General features: G+C 43.9%; 2 protein-coding genes and 1 pseudogene across 2 annotated transcripts; all 3 read left to right on the forward strand.

The window, feature by feature from the left end:
- The first annotated feature begins 440 nt into the window (after positions 1 to 440).
- Positions 441 to 1,581, forward strand: LOC101698048 (uncharacterized). The gene has a single exon (XM_021240061.2). It carries the CDS (start codon positions 481 to 483, stop codon positions 1,165 to 1,167), a length of 687 nt encoding a protein of 228 aa, XP_021095720.2. The 5' UTR covers positions 441 to 480; the 3' UTR covers positions 1,168 to 1,581.
- Positions 1,582 to 10,939: 9,358 nt separating this feature from the next.
- On the forward strand, positions 10,940 to 14,712 carry LOC101697686 (tax1-binding protein 1-like; annotated as a pseudogene).
- Positions 14,713 to 16,701: 1,989 nt separating this feature from the next.
- LOC101697309 (uncharacterized) lies at positions 16,702 to 17,840 on the forward strand. Its single transcript, XM_004859845.2, has one exon. It carries the CDS (start codon positions 16,739 to 16,741, stop codon positions 17,237 to 17,239), a length of 501 nt encoding a protein of 166 aa, XP_004859902.1. The 5' UTR covers positions 16,702 to 16,738; the 3' UTR covers positions 17,240 to 17,840.
- The last annotated feature ends 4,561 nt before the right edge of the window (positions 17,841 to 22,401 follow it).

The raw sequence follows: 22,401 nt of genomic DNA on the forward strand, positions 1-22,401 counted from the left end.
TGGTTTTAACTAATCACCATGACTCATCAACATCACCCTCTCTACCCAGTGCTTCTGAAAGGCAGTAGCACCCAGGGATAATGTGCTACAGACTGTCCACGGTTCTGCCCTCTACTGAGCAAGCTGGATGGAGAGATGACAAATACTACACACGTTTGGCATCAAAAACAAAGATTAATGTTTAACTGATACAGAGAATGATGACTGATTGCCCATTTCAGGAAAGTAGTTCCGATGGGCTATCTGTATCTAGGAAAGTAAACAAATCAATTACTCAAAGCAAATTAAAAACACTTAAGGAATAACTTCCTCTTTGGAGCAATCCCCAATGGATTGGGAAGTTACAACCAACAATAACAAAGAAGAGCTCTAATTGGTCTGATCTTTGTTGTACTGCCTATAAAAGGCCCAGATGGGAAGAGGTCACCACATCCTGAGAATCTCTCCTGTGACCAGGACCCACCCTCCACACCTGACACCATGACCCACTCCTGCTGCTCTCCTTGCTGCCAGCCCACCTGCTGTAGGACCACCTGCTGCAGGACCACCTGCTGGAAACCAGCCTGTGTCACCAGCAGCTGCAGCTCCCCCTGCTGCCAGCCCAGCTGCGGTGGCCAAACCAGCTGTGGTTCCAGCTGCTGCCAGCCCTGCTGCCCCCCAACCTGCTGTCAAACCAGCTGCTGCAGCACCTGCTTCAAGCCCACCTGTGTGACCAGCTGCTACAGCACCCCTATCTGCCAGCCTAGGTGCTGTGTGTCCAGCTGCTGCCAGCCCTGTTGTCAGCCCAGCTGCTGTGAGTCCAGTTCCTGTGGCCAAACCAGCTGCTGCCAGCCCATCTGCTGCCAGCCCTGCTGCCCCCCAACCTGCTGTCAAACCAGCTGCTGCAGCACCTGCTTCAAGCCCACCTGTGTGACCAGCTGCTACAGCACCCCTATCTGCCAGCCTAGGTGCTGTGTGTCCAGCTGCTGCCAGCCCTGTTGTCAGCCCAGCTGCTGTGAGTCCAGTTCCTGTGGCCAAACCAGCTGCTGCCAGCCCATCTGCTGCCAGCCAGCCTGCTCTGGACCCGTGATCTGCACCAGAACCTGCTACCACCCTACGTGCGTCTGCCTGACTGGGAGCCTCCCGGAGAGCTTTGGATCCAGCTGCTCCCAGCCCTGCAGCTGCTGATCAAATTGCCACAGCACCAAGACCCACGATGAGCAGACCTGCAGACGCCAACACCATGAAAGACTCACCCTTCTCTCTCTGCTGACTTTGCACACAGTCATCAAACTGCCATCAACTTCTTGTTAACAGACTGTGAGCTTGCTAACTTACCCACTGTGCTGTTCTCTTCATTGACCCAATGCTCATCAATACCTCTCTCCTTGACCTGGATTCATGCCTCAACCTTGACAAAGTGATTAAGCTAAAGAAGTGTGAAAACCTCATAACTGTCCCATTTGGTCTTTGCACTGACAAATATTCATAATTTCATTTCAGTGTATTCATCATTTTTGTGACTTTCATGACACCTTTGTCTTATTTCCTCACTGAAAGGAGCATTGCCTATTCTTTTCCTAATAAAGTCCTCACTGTGGTGCATCCTATATTATGATTTGTTTTGTTTCAATGTTTTGTGTTTCACATGCATTAAACCAGCTAAGTCACATAACAGTCCCCAACTTAGCAGCACCAACATGAGTCAAGTGACCTGAGTGGTATATTAGAAATAACGCTGGGGGCCGAGTACTTGGAAGATGTGCACTCTAGGTTGTTTTTGGCAATGAAAACTGCAATTCTTCACATTCGCAGATCACTTCCTGTAAAACCTCTTCCCACATTCATTCCTCACACCTTGGTGCCAATATCTAAATCTTAAGAACAGCAGCTGCTTTCAAGAGCCCTGATAAATCCTTTGTCATCTCAGTCTCTGTGCAGCTCCCACTGAATTTCTTTAAACTCTTTTCATCACCCCTTGTATTCCTGGCACCGTCCCAGGACTTTGATGTCAGAGGCTCATCAGAAGCAGTTTGTTGATATCAAGGAAATGGCATTCTTGTATGTCCTCTTTCTTCTGTTAGCCTTTATAGAGTCATGTGGGAGTAAGTCACACCCCGTGAAACAGGCCAAAAGTAATTCGCACTCTGATGCTGAGAGAATTTATTTCCAGATTAAAACACTGTAAAGGAAGCAAAGTATAGACCACCAATCCCTAGTTCTAGTACAAAAGGCTCAGAAAGTAATTAGTTTTCTATATCTGCTGAAACTAATTACCTCACTCTGGCTTAGACAACAAAAATGTATTATCTTATAGTTCTGGAAATCAGAAGTTCACCATGTATTTTCTGGGTCCAAATAAAGGTGTTCCCAGGCCACTGAAGGAAAATCCATTTCCTCCCCTTTTCCAGTTCCGAGGGCTGCTCACAGTCTTTGGCTCATGGCCCTGTTATTCTGACCCATTTCTACCATCACATGGCTAACCTGGCTATTCCTCTCATCCTTATGGTACATGGCATCCATACAGATAATGCAGATTAACCTTTCCCTCTTAAAATACTTAACTAAATCATATCTGCAAAATCCCCTTAGCCATGTAAGGTGACATATACGTAGGAGATTAGGACTTGCAGGTCTTTAAGGGTTCATTTTTCTGCCCATATAAAGAACCTTGGATGTATTCACAGCTAGCATATTCAGAAATGGGGGGGGGCAGTTAAGGAAGAAATGGAAAGTATGCTTAGTTAATCCAAAATGGTCATGCATGCAACCATTCCCAGACACATGAAGAACATTCTGAAATTATATAAATTAGATCATTAAGGATTCCAAGATTGTTGATGCAGGTCTATGGTCTTCATTTGCTGATTCAACATCTTCTATCTTTTCATAACTCAGTTTAGACTGCCATAGTATTTTTCAAGTTGATTGCAAGATCATACTAACTTCATAATACCCTACTGCAGGGCCGGGGATTTAGCTCAGTGGTTCCGGCTCCTGCCTCGCAAGCGCAAGGTCCCGAGTTCGATCCCAACCACCAAAAAAAAAAAAAAACCAAAACAACATAATACCCTACTGTGACTGTGAAGGCTTGAAAATTGATACCTGAGAAATCTCATAAGCACGGACCACACAAAACTGGGTCCATCTGAAGTCAGGTTTCCATCTGAGGACCTGCTTATCCCCTTCTGACCCTTCTGTTTCCTGAATGTAGGTATGGTGATCAGATCGCTGAATCCATTTCCACGTTTCATTTTGTTTTCATGTATGAAATTGCAATTATTTAATCCTTTCTTTCTTTTTAAAAAGGGCTAATCACTAAAAGGAACCAAATGAAATATTTGCTATAAATAGTAGAGAAAATAAGAGAGTAGAATAGATAAACCTGAAGAAAGAGCTATTGACTTGGAATACGAAAACTGAGGATTTTATAATAGAAACTAAAACACAGAAGAAAATGAATAACAATTTTTAAAATGTCAGAACTACAGTATAGCATTAAAATGTCATTTTGAAGCACATCCATAACTTTTAAATATTTATACTAGAAAAAAATGTTAAATTATTAAATATGATATAACACTTAAAAAGCCAGAGAAAGAAAAATGAGTTTAAAGATTAAAAGGAAAGAGATAAATGAGAATAAAAATTAATGAACTTGAAGGCAAATGTGGAACAAAGAAGATCCAGAAAATCAAAAATGGGCACCCTGGAAAATCTTTTTTTTTTTAAATTAACTTCTAATAATACCTACAAGAAAAAAATTTTAATTTAAATAATGGTAGAGGCTGGGGATTTAGCTCAGTGGTTCTGCCACCTGTCTCGCAAGCAAAAAGGTCCCGAGTTTGATCCCCAGTACCAAAATAAATAAATCAACAAATAAATAAATAAATAATGGTAGAAATTACAAAGCATATATCTATGAGTTTCCAGAGAATGTTCAACAAATCAAGGTGGAAAATATAAATTAGACCCCTATTACACATCATGTACAAAAATATAGCCCAAGTTAAGTGAGAACTTAAAACTGACTCAACTTTAAAACTCCTAGAGCAAAATACAGATACATAACTTTTCGACCTGAGGTAAGAAAAAAATCTTAATCACCACGGGGGAAAAAATGCTAAAATTATAACTAATAGCAAAGATCACCAGGTTTGATCATAATAGCATATAAAACTTATGTTCCTTAAAAGATATTAATAAAAATTTAAAAAATAAATCACAAACTTGGGGAAGGATTTTTGAATACACAAACCAATAAGTTGCTGATATCTAGGGGAAACAAACCTACAGAACAAATTTTATAAAATCAAATCCAATAAAAAGAGCAAACTAAAATGTCAACCAGCAAGAAATTTCTTGAGATAAGCAAATATGACATACATATTTAGAAATATGAAACCTGATTAGTACACAAGAAACCACAAATCAAGACCACAAGCTCTTTTACCACCATTTCACTAGATAAACTTATCTTTTTTCGTATTTGGGAAAATAAGATTGTTATAATTACTAGATTGTTACATGATACAAGGTAGAAATGTGCCTTGTTTGTCCACTTTCCAAGCCTGTGCTCTGCAGTGCTACAGTGTCATAAGACAGATGTCACTAATTGTTGCATAACATTTTGGGTTCTTGCTCTGCACAGCCAACACCTTACACAATTGTTCACTCATAATACTCACTCAGCAAATACAGCTGACCCTCTGTAGCTGTGGGCTCAGCACTCATGGATTCAAACAATCATGGATCAAAAGCACTAGGGAAAATGCATCTATGCTGAACACATACAGACTTTTTTCTTGTTATTATTCCCTAAACAACACAGCAGAATGATTGCTTACACGGCATTTACTTTCTAGTAGATACTGTAGTTCAGTGTCAAAGCACTTGCCCAAGTGAGGAAGACCCCGGGTTTGATCCCCAACATCACAAACACAGACAAAATACATTCTACTAGATATAATAAGTCATCTAGAAATGACTTAAAGAATCCGAAAGTATGACACAGGTTATGTGAAAATACTGTGCCAGTTTACAAAAAGGACCTGAACTTCCAAAAATTTCTAATTCTCACAGGGTCCTGGAATCAAACCCACATGGATACTGAGGGATGACTGTATTTGTAAAATCAAATGAATGAATGAGTGAGTGACCTTTCACAAGTTACAGAGCAAGACCCCAGGCTTACACTATCCCAGAGGAGCTTTCCGTTTGTGCCACAGATCACAAAATGAGTTAAAGATCAGAATTGAGATGGAGTACTTTTCAAAAAGCTTTGGCTTGGGGCTTGGGCAGGATACTCTCAGCCTCCTCTCTTCCTTGTACTTGCCCACTTTCCTGTCTGCTCAAATAGAGGGAAAGTTAAATTCTATAGGAGAAAGCCCTGTGTGGCTCCATGTAGTGACCAAACTGATAAGAACTATAATTTTTTAATTTTAAAAATATTTATCAACTGAAGAATTGACTATCATAAAGAATTGTGTATGAAGATCTAAGAAAGTAAGTGATGTTGCCTTTTAGTGCCTCTTTTCTCCCCATGGATTAAGTTGACCCAGAACAGTGAGGTCAGAAAGGGAGCTACTCAGATAAGATCACTTGATTGGCAGCAAAGTTGTCACCAGATATGTGGGGGGAAAGCTGCTCTTTCCATGGTACCAGGACAACAGGGTATCCACCAAAGGTGGGGACACAAAACATGACCTCTGTCTCATATCAGATACAAACCAATTCCAGGGATACGGAACACATAAATGTAAATGGTAAGACTACAGCATTTCTAGGATGTGGCAGAAGATAATAGATACATCTTCTTAGGATAATCATCTATTTATCTAACAAGGAAGCGAAAGCACTATAAATGCCAAGGAAAAGACTGGTTGTCTATGTCACATTAAAATTAAGAGAAAGATGCCGGGGATGTAGCTCAGTGGTTCTGCTGCCTGCCTCACAAGCACAAAGACCTGAGTCGATCCCCGGTATCAAAAATAACAAATAAAAAAAAAATTAAGAGAAAGACAAAGCAAGCTACAGCATAGGAAAGGACATTGATAATATATATATTATATTATATATTATATGTGTGTGTTACTGACCAAAATACATAACAATGAACTGGAATGAAGTAATAAGAAAAAGACAGGCAATTCAGCAGAAAAACTTAAGGCATGATCAGAAAGTCAAAAAAAGAAATCCCAAAACTAATGAGTGTATAGAAATTAACCTCATGAATCTTCAGGGATATTATGATGAAAACTGTAATAAAATATTGCTAAATAATACACAGCCAAAATATCTAAAACTCTGGGTGAAAATATCAGTCACTGATGAGATATAAAGCAATGAGAACAGTAAACTGTATGGGTTATTGAAAGGTTTTTTTAAAGTGGGACACTATCTACTAAGGTTAATGATATGCATAATTTATAACACAGAAATCACATTCCAAAAATACATTCCACAGAAATGCATGCAGGTTTAGACAAAGATTTAGAAAAAAATATTTAGAGGAACATTACTCACATATTCCCTAATGATGAAAAAATGTCCATTGTCAATGGAAAGCATTAGTCAATTGTGGTCCATTCATAAAATGACATAAAAGAAGAAAATGGGTGAGTGAATGACCCCTCTTGCAGCAAAGTCAGCAAATCTCACAAACATAATTTTGAGCAAAAGAAATAAAAATCAAACATATAATTTCACTTTAGGTAAAGTTTAGATAGTTGTCAAAACTGTGACAATGTGAGTCAACATGCTAGCTGCCTAGGGAGGAGGGAAAGGACAGTCGTGAGGCCAGTCATGGGGACAGGGAGGAGAGTACACACTGAAATCAGTTTCCTGCTATGAGTGGTGGAGATGCTATTCTCCTTTGGTTGAGCTACACGTTTAAAACTAAACGTCACTTTCAGAAAGCGCATGAAGTTTTCATTTTTTTTAAATATAGAAGTAAATAATGTAGAATCACATGGTGTAAAATTTCCTAATTCTGAGGGGGAAAAAAATGTGCACTTAGCCTATCTCATCTCTGATGACTAATTCTGATGGTAAACAAGGTTAGGTTAGGGCCTAAATGGATTGGCAATTTGTGGATCCCTGCACTGTTTCTTCCTCTGCCCTCCAGCTTTGGTGCCAATTTGCATTGAAAAACACTGTCCCAAATGTTTTCTACCTGCATTCTTTGATGAAACTGGCATAAATAACACAAGGATTGCTGCAGACAGATGGGCCTAATGCCGACTTCAAGGGGCAGCAGCTCTGGTGAGCAGGCTTGGCCCCAGGAATGGTTCAGTCCATCACCGTGCACACATCAGCATTGGAGCTCTCCACACAGACACTCGCTGTCTACACGTGCTCAAAGAAACCAGCTGAAAAAGGCCAACTCCCAGCATTCCCTGTGCCACAGGAGCTATCAAAGAACACATGATGGTGAGGGTGGGAATGATGCTGATGATGGTTTCTAGAAGCACTCCTGCTGAATTAAGCACAATTAACTGTTCAAAGCATAAATGCTATAAGGTTTATAGTCTCAGTAAAGAACTTCCTCCTTAAAACATTTCCCCATAAACTGAACAAAACAAACAAGGAAAATTCTCCTTATTGGTTCCTACCTGGGTGTCAGTGTATAAAAGGCCCAGATGGGAAGAGGTCACCACATCCTGAGAATCTCTCCTGTGACCAGGACCCGTCCTCCACACCTGACACCATGACTCAGTCCTGCTGCCCCCCTTGCTGCAGGACCACCTGCTGCAGGACCACCTGCTGGAAACCAACCTGTGTCACCAGCAGCTGCAGCTCCCCCTGCTGCCAGCCCAGCTGCGGTGGCCAAACCAGCTGTGGTTCCAGCTGCTGCCAGCCCTGCTGCCCCCCAACCTGCTGTCAAACCAGCTGCTGCAGCACCTGCTTCAAGCCCACCTGTGTGACCAGCTGCTACAGCACCCCTATCTGCCAACCTAGGTGCTGTGTGTCCAGCTGCTGCCAGCCCTGTTGTCAGCCCAGCTGCGGTGAGTCCAGTTCCTGTGGCCAAACCAGCTGTGGCTCCAGCTGCTGCCAGCCCAGCTGCTGCCAGCCCATCTGCTGCCAGCCAGCCTGCTCTGGACCTGTGATCTGCACCAGAACCTGCTACCACCCTACGTGCGTCTGCCTGACTGGGAGCCTCCCCGAGAGCTTCGGATCCAGCTGCTGTCAGCCCTGCAGCTGCTGATCAACTCCCCAAAGACCACCATCTACACACAAAAATGGCTGCCCACTGACTTACCTCTTTAGGGACAAATTCACTTCCAACCGTGCATTCACCAAAATTTCTGTCACCTGACTGCTTATTTGGAAACCCTTGGGAATCAGCTTGAGTGTGTCCAGAGTACTCAATCCTGGCTTCCTTTTTTCCTTGTCTTAGGAATTAAAGAGCATCTTTTTCTGTCCTCAATTTGAAGATGTGATCTCAGCCTTGGCTCTTAAGTCAAGATCTCTACTCTCTTCCCTAACTTGCAAAAAGAATCCTCAAACCTTTCTCATAGGTTTCTGCAACTGATCAATAATCTTCATATTTTTTTCAACATTCTTGTTTCCTGTATCCCGCTTTCCTTTCCATAATCACTTTGTTATCACTCTTAGCATTCTTGTAGCAAGAACTTTCTGTACTTTAGTTCTTTATTTTTTTACCTAATGTTTTTAAATAAATTCTGAACCATTTTTCTTTCCCCATTGTGTTTTGTTTTATTGGACAGAATCCCTCACATGGGATTTACTGACATACTGCATAACACGAGCATTACCCATGTGCCCCCCCCAAAAAAATTATTCTCTTGCTTTTCACATGAGAACATTGCATTGTATACTGGCTTGTAGCTAAAACTGGACCAACTAAGATCCAAAATTGGGTGGGGGGGGGGGTTAGGCTGAAACACTCCTACATTAACATCTCAAGTTGGGTGGCAAGATATCTGGGACATGCTACAGAGATATATGCACTTAAGTTCACTGAACTGTGGGAGGAATAGTCTCTTATACATGCAGATAACTTTGCTGCTTAAAATGTTCTTCCCAAACTAGTTTCCCACACCCCCGTGAGCAGCAGGTGCAGCCTGTGGCAGCTGGGACTGTATTTAGCAGTGAATGCAAGCACCATTTTTTTTGTCCCAGCCTCTGCAGACACTCGTACAATTCATCTGCATGGAAAAGCTTGGGGAATCCAATGTGCCCCTTGAAAAAGGCTCATCTGAAGGGATTTGGTCCTTAGTATCACATGTAAACCAAATCCTTACATGAATTCCTTCTCCTAAGTACCTATTGGAAGAAGGAGGAGGAATCAGGTAATTCCTCCTAAAACAAAGGTCATCCGTGATGCAACGTTAATGCAATGCGATCCCCAGATCAAAATGGTCCTAAAAAATTAAGGAAAGTCAAAGTTGAGGATTGAGAAACTGAGCTACTTAGGACTTTAAGCAGTCCCTAGTGTCTGCACCCTCCGAGGGAAGAGAACAACCTGTGTTTGTGAGGCAAATAAGAAGCAACTAAGGGAAATAAAAACTTGTGCTTCCAGGGAAATCAGAAAAATGCAAGAAAGAAGAAACGTCGAAAAATGTGTGCATTCATAGGAGTCATGACAGACAGAAGGTTGATGGCTTTTGTCCTTAACTAATGATGCAATGGAAGTACTCACTGGCATAGGATTTGACCTTGGCTCGGCTGGGTGGTGCTTGGAGTCCCGCTGGGGTATCAACTCTGTAGACATCCAGGACTCAAGGCAACTTCGGAGCCTGCGTATCAGGGTGCTCTGGAGATGCTGCTGAGACGGTTGACTGCTGACTCTCAGGAAAGGGCAAATGAGATGCGGCGCTAACACGAGCTCTCCGACCGTCACCAGCTATGCACGATCAGTAAGTTCTGCAGATCTCAGGTGCCGCATTGCGACAACAGCTGGAAGATGCTTTATTGCCTACTTGCTTTTGGCTAAGAGAATAGATCTTAACACCACAAAAAAAGAAAATGACAGCTATGTGAGCTGATCAGTATGGCAATGAGCTTGATTGCAGTGATGTTTTCACAATGAATGCATATTCAAAACATCACCTTAGACACTTCATACAAACTGTATCAATTGTGCCTCTATAAAGCTAGCAAACAGGTATAATCAACCTGGGTAATTATTACAAATACATTTTTACCTTCAAGATTAAAATCAACTGGGGCCGGGAATTTAGCTCAGTGGCACTGTGCCTAACTCGCAAGCGCAAGGTCCTAGTTCGATCCCTGGTACCAAAGGAAAAAAAAAAGATTAAAATAAATTTAAAGCCAGGTGCAGCAGTGTACACCTGTAATCCCAGCTACTCAGGTGGCTGAGGGAAGACTGCAACTTCAAGGCCACCCTAGGCAACTTAGCAAACTCCTGGCTCAAAATAAAAAGTAAAAGGGCTGGGGGCATAGCTCAGTGTAAGAGCACTTGCTTCGCATGCATCAGGCCCTAAGTCCCAGTGCTGTAAAAAAATTTACTTTAGAAATATTCTGGACAAAAGAGCTAATATATTCTGGTTTGCCCATTATTTGATAGGTGTTAAGTAAATGCTTTCTATATCATGTTTAATTCTGAAGAAATTTTCAAAGTAGGTGTTCATTTTCTCGTGCTAGATGTGAGTAAATTGAGATTGAGAGAAGTAACATAACGTCATTGTTTGGTTGGCTCCAGAGGAGACTCTGAGCAAAAGATTGAAGTGAAATGAGATTATCAGGAGCTTCAGATCACACTGGTCGGAACTGGAGATGTGATACAGGGATGGGTGCATGATTAAGCCAGACTCGTGTGACCAACTAAGGCTACAACCTAAGCAGAAACTATGAGAAGTGATGATAAACACACACTTTAGAATTATCCAGTTTCAGGAACGGGGAGCGAAGTCTGCACGAACAGCACTCCAGAATCCGTGGTTGGGTTTCCTTCTCTGTGCCATGGACCGGCAACATGACTTTCCGCAGCTGCACTGAAGCAACTGCTGGGACAGAGGTGCCGATTCTAGCAGATGGAAATCAGTCTGGGAGCGTTCAGCGCCAAGATATATGGGTGGGCAATGAAAGTCTCTCCCACAACCTACCAGACGATAGGTTCCACCAGATGGTAGGTCACCAGATGGTAGGCTCCACTTGGGCTTAAAACTGCCTTCTTAAATATGGTGGATGGCCATGAATTCTAAAAGAAGGAAAAGGAGGAAGAAGAGAAGAAGAGGATGAATAGGAGGTCAGAAGGAGGGAGAGGAGGGAAAAATGGAGAAAAAGGGAAGGGAGAAAGACAATGTGGGAGACGTATAAAAAATAAGACCGACAGAACTGCAGTTGAGATTCATGAACTCTACTAATTTTACTACCAGGCCTGTGCTGCTTTCTCCAATGGCCAGCACTTCTCTTGGTTCAGATAATTGTCTGAGGAAGCAACTTAGATCATCCTGCCTGCAGGGTCTGAGCCTCTGGTTATTAAGCCATTGTCAAACCACTTGCTTTTATTATTATTCTTTATGGTTATCATTGGGCATGGACACACTATAAAATAATCTAGTGTTATGAGTTGGATTGCGTTCTCCCCAAATTCACATCCAAATGCTACCCTTGAAGATAAGATCATGCTGGAATCAGTTGAGCCTCTAGTGCAATTGACTGTTGTCTGCATAAAAGGGTGAAATTTGGAGATATGCACATAGAGAAGAACATATAAGACACATGGAGAAGGCAGCCAGCAAGGAGTCAAGAAGAGAGCTTGGAGCAGATTCTTTTCTCACAGCTCTCGGATGGAGACAAAACCTTCCTGTCCCCTTAATTTCAGACTAATACCTCCAGAAATGTAAGACAATAAATCTAAGTTGCTTGGTTTATGGTAGTTTGCTATGGTAGCTCAAGAAAAGTACACATCTCATAAATCCCTTGAGTTCCAGATAGTCTTCCTACACTCTATACCTTCATGGTAATTGCTCCTCAACAAATAGCAACTCCATTCTTTGCAAGCTGGTCTGCTGATACAGAGTCCAAAATGAACAGGTGATGATTTTATTTTGGGTTATGTTCTGTAGTAGAAACATCACTGCCATGGAAACAAACGTTCAACCCAGTAGGCTTAAAGACATGGGGGCGAGAATGCAAATACCCCATTTTGTGAGTGAGGGTAACCAATATTTAATAACATCTCATGCACTCATGTCAAAATACAGGAACTTGCTAGAGAAATGAAAGGACACAAGGAACAATGTCCCCTCTCTATGAAATCCTCAGCTAGCTACTGCCAACTATTACACCTGTGCATCTCCTGATTCCAAACTTCCATGGTTGACTGTCTACTGCCTTTCAAGAAATACACATTTATATTTATAGAATCCACAGCCAGGTTAAAGGAAATTCTGTTAGTCCTGAAGCCATTCTTTCTTCCTAAGGTGGCTTTGCATAAATTGGCTCTACTCTTATTTATGTTGCTTTTAAGTTTTACTTTCCAAGGATATTTTTTTCTGTCTCATTTTCCAGTTTCTTAATACCCAAGTGAACAACACAAATTCTGATGTTTCTCATATATCAGTATATATTTTCATTTGGTTCATGTGACATTTGGTTAATTTTCATTATCGATTTAATTCAATTAAGGGACACCTGGCAGATTAGTAAAGCACATTTCTAGGGACGTCTGAGGGGTATTTCCAGAGATAATTGGCATATAAGCAGGCAAGTCAGCATCACCCATGTGGTCTTGGTTTTAACATCTGCAGAATCCAAGAGCTGTGCGGTCAGGGAGCCATCCAGCCCAATTTCAGAGGACAGCCTAGGAGACCAGGCTGTGCCCCTTGAGAAAACAGTGAGCCAAGTTGTGAAAGTGAAGCCGGAAGTGCAGTAGAAACCCCTGGAAATTGGAGACCCCAAGAATGTGGAATATCTGCTGAGGAACGTCACAGAGAGTGAGCAAAGACAGCCCAAGAGGGAAGCCATGAGGACTGCTACTGGCAGAAGAAGAAGAATCCTTAACTTATATTTTGACCTTAACATGTAGCACGTACAGAAATTTGGAAACTTTTGATCATTATAAGATCCATATTTTACCATGCACAAAATTTTGATGTAATGTAATTATCATTATATTTAAAAACAGTAATGTGTCAGTAAAAAAAAAAAAAGAAAGAAAGAAAAAGAAATAGAAAATACTAAACTTGCGTCAGAGGTCCAGACTTTAAAGAATTTCGATGGAAACAAAGAAAGCATGATTGTTCATTTCAAAGAAGAGATTGGCAGACTTCAGTTGTGCTTGGCCGAGAAGGAAAACATGCAAAGGGCTTTCCTGCTTACAACCTCAAGTAAAGAAGATACATTCTTGTTAAAAGAGCAACTTGTGAAGCAGAGGAACAAGTTCAGGCAACTCGACAAGCAGTTGTCTTTCTGGCTAAAGAACTTAGTGATGCTGTGAATGTGCGAGATAAAACACTGGCAGATTTACATCCTGCGCTCTTGGAAAAAGAGAAAGTGAAAAAGCAGTTAGCTGATGCATTCGCAGAACTTAAACTAACTGCTGTGAAAAAAGATGAGGAAAAGGCTGACACACTGGAACACGAACTTAGAAGAGTAACTGAAGATCTGAAACTCCATCCAGATGGCTGCAGATCATTATAAAGAAAAATTTAAAGAATGCCAGAGGTTCCAAAAACAAATAAACAAACTTACAGAACAACCAGCCGATAATAATAGTGTCTGCTCAGAGAAAATTGGGAATCAACAGAAAGTGAACGGTAGACACAGAGTCATCTGCTTCTGCCTCTGCCATAGACATAAAGCCATCAATACCTTCTGCAGCAGTGACCAATTTTGACATGCTAACAAATTTAGAGTGAAGTCTGTGAAATGACCAAAGAAATTGCTGACAAAACTGAAAAATATAATAAATGCAAACAACTCTTACAGGATGAGAAAGCTAAATGCAGTAAATATGCTGATGAAATTGCAAAAATGGGGCTGAAATGGAAGGAAATTTCTGAAAATGTAAAACTCGAATTAGCTGAAATAGAGGATAATCACAAACTTCAGTTGGCAGAGAAAGACAAAGAAATAAATATTCTGACTTCACAGTTGGAAAACCTCTCCAGGGGTAAGGAACTTAAAAGGGGGGTAGGAAACCAAACAGAAAGGAAAATGGAAGGTCATAAGCTTCAGCAGGTCTCACAGGATCTCAGTGCATTCTCAGAGCAAAATGGGCGCATTCTTGTGCTGTCAAGTGCACCGCCAGCTCTGCAGTATGTAACCCTTATGCAACACAGCAGAGAAGGAGCAGATGGTGCCTTTTACCCAGATGAAATCCAAAGGCCACCTGCGAGAGTCCCCTCTTGGAAAGACAGTGCTGTCTGCAGCCAGCCTGCTCAAAACCTTAGTCGGCCTGATGGTTTAGAGGCCCCTGATGATAGCAAAGAAGATGCAAATGTGCCTACTGCCCCTGATCCACCAAGCCAGCACTTACGTGGGCGTGGAGCAGGCTTTTGCTTTGACTCCAGCTTTGATGTTCACAGGAAGTGTCCCCTGTGTGAATTAATGTTCCCTCCCAACTATGATCAGAGCAGATTTGAAGAATGTGTGGAGAGTCAGTGGAAGGTGTGCCCAACGTGCAATGAGCAGTTCCCTCCTGATCATGACCAGCAGGGGTTGGAAAGACATGTTCAGACCCATTTTGATCAGAATGTTCTAAACTTTGACTACTCTTTACTAAGAGTTAATACATGTTAGCAGTTTAAAAATATCACCTCAAATAGACCGCTAAGGAGACCATAAGTTGTCATGCACCACCAGAGCACTTTTCCGACAGCGCTACTTAGATTTCGGTGTTACTAGGGTCACGATCAGTCTTTGGTTTATCAAGAACTATAATTTTAGTCTCTGTTAATCTTACTTGCTTTAAGAAAAGTTCTTGAGTGTTTATAGCTGTATTTACTCCCCAGTTTGCAAAAATGTGTGAATAAAGGATAGAAGAATTATTTTAATGTTACTACACTGAAAAATAAATGTAATAGTGTGCTAGATTACTTAGCAGAGTAATTACAAGTTTCTGTTGACCTTGTTGATTGAGCCTGACTACTAAATATTATGTGATAAAAAGCATTGATCATTAAAAAAAAGACAAATACCAAGCAATTATATGAGCGATTCTACACCTGCTTGCATACACAATAGAAACTTTTGAATGCATTTACTGAAAGCCATGTGCATAAACATTCATCACAGCATTATTTTTCTAAAGTCCCAAATTACAAACAAGTTACATGTTTTCCAAGCTTCAAATAAACTGTGTCAAATTCATACATTACTGGATGCTTCCGAGCCTAAATAAGCCACAGATAATTACTGATAATGAGACAAAATATGGGCAATTACAATGATGACACAATCCTAAGGTAAACAGAGAGTAGACTATTCTATTTTTATTTACATGAAAAGTAGATAAAGGGGTGAGGGGGGGATCTCCATGGTAGAATGCTTGTTAGAGCACACGAGGCTCTGGGTTCGATCCCCAGTACTGGGGGAAAGAAAGTCAAACAGAACCAGAACTGATCTACGGGGTCACAAGTCCACAGAGTAAAGAGCTCCCCCTGACGATGAGTGAGAAGCTATGATTGCAGGAAGGGACTTAATTTCTATTTCCTAGCCAGGTAATGAAGTCATAGATGTGCTCACTTTCTGATATTCTGTCAAGATGGAAATTAATCATTTCATTCTTTTTAAATGAGCGGTCTGCCTAACAGAGAGATTTTAGATGTTAGTCCTTAAAGACAAATCAGGTAGTATGCCAACTACTCAAATCCTTCATATAACAAAGAAGAGAAGGGGAGGAGGAGGAAGGGAGGAAGGAAGGGGGAAGGATGCCCTGAGGTCAGTGACCTCCCTGGGACTCAGAGGACAGCCGGGATCACCAGCTGCCAGGACAGCGACACAGCGGAGAGCCACAAGTCTCCTAACCACCTCCTGAGGTGTATGGGGATCAGAAGCACAGCCCGGGATGTAGCTCAGTGGTGTACCCGCCTGCCTCGCAAGCACAAGGTCCCGAGTTCAATCCCCGGTACCAAAAAAAAAAAAGAAGAAGAAGCAATGGTCCCCTCGAATTCTCTGAAACCCACTTCACCCTAAAAGGACGTGCTTCCACGTCTGTCCTCGTGCCCTGGTTCTCCTCTGCCATGGGATCCCCCTGGCCACAGTCTGCTCCCCAGTGCTCTGGGTAAACCTGGCAGGCACAGGCGAAGACGCTGGAACACAGACCTGCGCCCGTTTACCCTTCTGTCAGGATTCTGTGAGCAGACACAGAACCAGGCACTGGTTCACTGCTGGGATCAACGCAGCACCTTGCCCCTCCCCAAAGACGCTTCCTAGCCTCACAGAGCCAGGGCAGTAAGAGAGTAGGGGAGCAACGCCCGACCCTCTCTGGGCAGGAGCTGCCGCAGGCAGAGGACAGTCAGTGCCCGAAGGGCGCAGACTCTGTGACTCTTCCCTTTTATCTGCAGAAGTCCCTGTGAGTGACTGCCAATTAAGAGACAGATTAAACACTTACTTTGAAAGGGCTCACAACACCTAGAGGACTATTTCCTCCTTGTCAATTCCTAAACAGAATATGGAAAACAATATAAACAAGAATAGGGAAAAGGATACTGATTGGTTCAATTTTTGGAAGCAAAGAGTATAAAAGGCCAGTATAAAAGGGAAGAGGTCACCACATCCTGAGAAACTCTCCTGTGACCAGGACCCGTCCTCCACACCTGACACCATGACCCACTCCTGCTGCTCTCCTTGCTGCCAGCCCACCTGCTGCAGGACCACCTGCTGCAGGACCACCTGCTGGAAACCAGCCTGTGTCACCAGCAGCTGCAGCTCCCCCTGCTGCCAGCCCAGCTGCGGTGGCCAAACCAGCTGTGGTTCCAGCTGCTGCCAGCCCTGCTGCCCCCCAACCTGCTGTCAAACCAGCTGCTGCAGCACCTGCTTCAAGCCCACCTGTGTGACCAGCTGCTACAGCACCCCTATCTGCCAGCCTAGGTGCTGTGTGTCCAGCTGCTGCCAGCCCAGCTGCTGTGAGTCCAGTTCCTGTGGCCAAACCAGCTGTGGCTCCAGCTGCTGCCAGCCCAGCTGCTGCCAGCCCACCTGCTGCCAGCCAGCCTGCTCTGGACCCGTGATCTGCACCAGAACCTGCTACCACCCCACGTGCGTCTGCCTGACTGGGAGCCTCCCCGAGAGCTTCGGATCCAGCTGCTGCCAGCCCTGCAGCTGCTGATCAACTCCCCAAAGACCACCATCCGCCCCACCAAATCCGAGGAACCACCATGCCATTTCCGCACAAATGCACTCCCTGCCTTTCTGACATCACCAAGCTAGCACCAGGACATCCGTTCCTCATGCAGTGTTGTAAGAACCAGTGGATGACTACAAGGGAAGGCAGAGTCCTCCACCCTCAGCCTCTGAGCCCTTAGGTGCTGTCAGTCTTCTGCCAGCTTCACAGATCTTGGCGTGCAACTCCAGCCTTGACTTGAGCTCTGAAGCCAAGATGGTCATCTCATCCCCTGAACAACATAGGAAAACTCTTCTTCATGAAAAGTCATAAGCTTAGGCAACTGATCAAGCATGGCTATAATCACGTCTTCTTTGGCACTGTACTCTGCATGCTTGCATGCTCTGCTTTCTCCTTTCCGCATCGCTTGAGTTGTCTCCCTAGATTATGTAGGCTTCATACATTCTCAATAAATGCAGCTCTGTTATTCAGCACACGTTGTCTGTCTCCGTTTCATTGTGCTAAGAACACTTGGCATAAGATGTACGGCCCTGCAGATTTCTAAGTGTACAAGAGGGCACCGTGCTGAAGACCAGATCTCAAGAAGTTATTCACCCTGCAAAACTGAAATTCAATTCCCACTGATTAACAACTCCCTACCCTCTCCCACCCCTCCTACCCACAGCCTCTGGGATCCACCACTCCCCTCTTCCTCATCTGAATCTGGTTGTTTTACCTTCCTCAGTGCCTGGGTGATGGTATCGCACTAGTCTTCCCGGGATTGGCTTATTTCACTTGGCATAGTATCCTCAAGGTCCCTCCATGGATCACAAACACACCCATTTCCTTCTCTTTTAAAGCCGAATGTCCTTCCACTGTATTTCTGAACCACTTTTTCTGAAGTGTTCATATGTGGATGGATATTCCTACAGTTTCCATGTCTTCCATGTTGTTAATAGAGCTGCCACTCTCCTCAAAATTCTAATTTCAATTCTTTTGCATAAATATCCAGAATTAGAGTTGCTGCTCCATACAGTTGTTCCACTTTCAATTTTTTGAGACCCCTCCATACGGTTTCTCATACTTCCTGCAACATTTCACATCCCGAGGAACAAATATGATCGCCAAATTCTCCACACCCCTCATAACATATTTTGGATGTTGTCTTTGGTAATTTTAGGCACACTCTTCCACTATGTCACTCATTTAAAACTTGTAATAATATTTTAATGTTCATCCAACTAGGGAAAGTGCACACCTGTGCTTAAGGAACGGGAAGATGGAGGGCAGTGTCCCCCCTGTGCCGCGCTCAGCTGGGCACTGCCAACAGCCCCCTCTGAGCCTCTCGTGAGCCTGACTTTCTACTGTGGAGCACCCCACTCAGTTTTGAGAAGCACGCATTCTTTTTCACAAAATCCTCACCCAGGTTGGTGTAAATCCTGCTCACCTGTAAGCCACTGGTTTTCTTTAAGATCCATTTGCATGAACTGGTTGTTCCTACTTCTATCATGTCAGGATAATAATATGACCTCTAATTTTCTACACCTGTGGCAACAGATTAGATAGCCAAATTGTGATATTTCCAATTCATGAGCATTCTGGTGCTTCATTTGATTCCTTCCAGCCCTATCATTTAAGAGTGCTACCTGTTGTAACATTCTAGTTATGTTTTTAAGATAACTCAGACTTCTGCTGTGCAAGCGCAAGGACCCGAGTTCGATCCCCGGTACCAAAAAAATAATAATAATACGATAACTCAGACTTTCTTCTCCCATCTCTTTGGGAGTTCAAATGTAAAACTCTGAGGAGTTGCTTGGGTTTTGAAGGTCAGCGGGATCTCAGGTTTTATGTGTGGGTTGATCTGGTGATAATCTGATGCCACCAGCTTCAGAGTTGTGTTCGTCAATCACAGGTTTCCCTAGGTTCACCTAGGGGGTTAGCAGTTGTTTTCATATCCGAAGAGTAAGTTGCTCCTCTGAGCATTTGGGTTGGTGGTTACAGACACGTCTTTACTCCTGTTGTTCAGAATGATACAGTACTGCTGCAGACATGACCAGTATTGAATTCACAAAAATGATCAGCGTTGTGTGTGTTTGTGTGTGTGTGTGTGTGTGTGTGTTCAGATTTCACCACAATGCTCAGCAATTTTGCTACAAGTACTCCTTGGATGCCCCAAGGAGCGGTAGGCTCCCTTGTTCTGTGAGCCAGAAAGCAACCTGGGACAAATTACCTGACACCCACAATTCAAAGGAGGAGAGGTTTATTTTGCTTCTCAGATTTCAGAAGATTCAGTCCATGGTTGACTTGCTCTTAGGCGCGAAGGACATGGGGGAACTGGGCGGCAGGCATAGCTGTTCACGGCCAGGGAGCAGAGGGAAGGGAGGCGCAGGGAAGGAAGTGCTCCCTCCCTTCCAGGCCACGCCCCAGGGACCACCTGTCTGACCAGACCCCACCTCCTCACAGCAGCATGCGCAGCTACAAACCCTTCTGTGAATCACTGCTCTGATGAGTAAACTCCGTGGCCCAATCACCTCCTGAAAGCCCCACCAATGAACACAGCAAAGGGGGAAAGGGGAGGAGTCTAAACCGGAAGACATTATGTGTTAGTTACTTTTTTCCCATTGCTGAGACAAAATTCCCAACACCCAGAGTTAGGGAGCAAAGGGTTTATTTGGCTGAAAGTTCAAAAAGGTTTCAGCCCACAATCAGCTGGCTCCAAGGCAGAGTGGCACATAAAGGCGCATCGCAGAGGAGAAACAGTTCAGCGACTGCCCCCGCCCTGTATGTTACCCGCTCAGCCTTGTGGGTGAACAGACGTGGAGCCAGGAACTCGCTCCTCACTGTGAAGTCCACGCCCCTCCCACGCACACGTGCTCACCTAAGCGCAGCCCAAGGAAGAAGGAGGGAGAGGAAGAGCCTTCCTGAGCCCCAGGGCAGCAGACACAAGCACATGACCGGAAGGTGTCCAGGACAGGAACCGACGAGGGGACTCCTTCCTCTATCCGGAAAAGGACCCCCGAGTTACTGCCAGTTGAGGAACAGATTAAACACTGACTTTTAAGAGCTTCATCCCATTTGGTGAACAGTTCTTTCCCTGGCAAACACAAATTAAATGTGGGAATGAGTGTAAACAACAAGGAAAACACTTGCTGATTGGCTTGCATCTTCTGGGGCCAGGGTATAAAAGGCCCAGATGGGAAGAGGTCACCACATCCTGAGAATCTCTCCTGTGACCAGGACCCGCCCCACGCCTGACACCATGACTCAGTCCTGCTGCCCCCCTTGCTGCAGGACCACCTGCTGGAAACCAGCCTGTGTCACCAGCAGCTGCAGCTCCCCCTGCTGCCAGCCCAGCTGCGGTGGCCAAACCAGCTGTGGTTCCAGCTGCTGCCAGCCCTGCTGCCCCCCAACCTGCTGTCAAACCACCTGCTGTAGCACCTGCTTCAAGCCCACCTGTGTGACCAGCTGCTACAGCACCCCTTGCTGCCAACCCAGCTGCTGTGAGTCCAGCTGTTGCCAGCTCTGCTGCTGATGATCCCCAAGGGCCACTATCAGTGCTGCCAAACTTCTTGTGTTGCCTTTCCTTCTTCACACAAATACACTTCCTACCTTTGCTGAAAACAGCCGTGTTATTACCAGGAAACCTATCTCTGGCCCACCATCATAAGAGCTTGTGATGAACTTGACTCCCTTCCTCCTCTCCCTGGGGTTGTTTGGATGTCACCAGCTTCACTCATCCTTAGGGTAGATCTGGTCTTGATTTAAATTCAGAAGCCAAAACCTTCACCCCTCTCTCTGAATAATATAGAGAATAACATTCTTCATTATTAAGTCATCAGTATAGCAGGCTATGGGTCATCTTTATGATCATTTTTCTTTGCCGCGTACCCTGCATGCTTGCAGTGCTACTTTCTCCTTTCCTGTTGATGTTGAGCTGTCTCCCTAAATGCATGCATCACTTATGGATTCTCAGTCAATTCTGTATCATTATCCACGCCACCTTGCCTGTCTTCCTTTCACTGTGCTGAGAACACTGGATGCCAGAGGTAGATGTTCCATAGTAAGTGTGCACGGGATTGTGTTGTATCATGCACAGCAGGCGTAGTGTGGAGCATCAGTCTCAGAAGTTACTCGTCCTACAGAACTGAAGCTTAATGCTTATTGGGTAGGAACTTGCTGCCTTTTCCTCCCCTCCTCCCCACACTTTTCCAGTCTTTCCTTATCTTGGGGTCTCATATTTCTCATTCCTCACAGGAGTAGGGAAAGTGCCACAGGGCCTTCTGCAACTGGTATATTTCCCTCACTTTAATGTCCTCCAGGTGGATCCCTATTGTCCCAAATGAGGGGAGCTCTTCTCTCTGAAGAGTGAATACTCTTCCCTTGTGTGTCGGTACCACATATTCTTTATCTACTAACTCCTTGCCGGGCATTCTTATCTCTTTGCCATCTTGGCCATTGTTGATTGCGCTGCTGTGGACAGGGGAGTGCTAACACCCTTCAAGATTCAGCAGAATTTGGGTTGCTCGGTCATATAGCATGTCAGTTTCCAGTCTGAGGTCCCTCTACAGTGTTTTCTGTAGCTGCTGTGATGTTTTCCATCTCACCAGTGTACAAGAGTTCCAATCTGCCCAAGTCTGTCCACACTTTTGTGTGTCATGTGTGATATTATCTAGAGACAATGGTCTCATATTTCAGTCATTCCAAGGTTGGAAAAATACTCCCAAGGTTAGTGACATCTCATGCTCTGAGGACAAAATGCTCCTGCCTAAGAAATGGAAGATCAAGCAACAACAGTTCTCCTTGTACTGTGTTCCCGACGGAGCTGTGAGCGATTCCACCTGAGACTCTCCTGACACCAACAGCCACAGTGGCTCACACCACCAGCTGCACAGGATTCCACATCCACGTGCACAAGACCCTCAGCCAGCCCTGTGTAAATCCCGCAAATGGGGAACCTATGATTTCCTTTACACTGCCCTTGCATATGTTGGCCCTGCTCCTACTGACATCAGTTTTAAATGCCACTCTGCAAAGGTAATCTGACCACACCTGTCCTATCGCTCCTGAAGGTATGGCTGAAGTGTGATGTTTCTGGTTCCTTAGTGTCTCTGTATTTCATTCAGTTCTTTCGAACGTAACATTTAAGATCCAATTTTACCTGTCATATG

Source organism: Heterocephalus glaber, unplaced genomic scaffold (genome assembly GCF_053883595.1).
Source record: "Heterocephalus glaber isolate CG9 unplaced genomic scaffold, H.glaber_assembly_v1.0 deba00001773, whole genome shotgun sequence".
In the NCBI taxonomy this organism is placed as follows: domain Eukaryota; kingdom Metazoa; phylum Chordata; class Mammalia; order Rodentia; family Bathyergidae; genus Heterocephalus; species Heterocephalus glaber.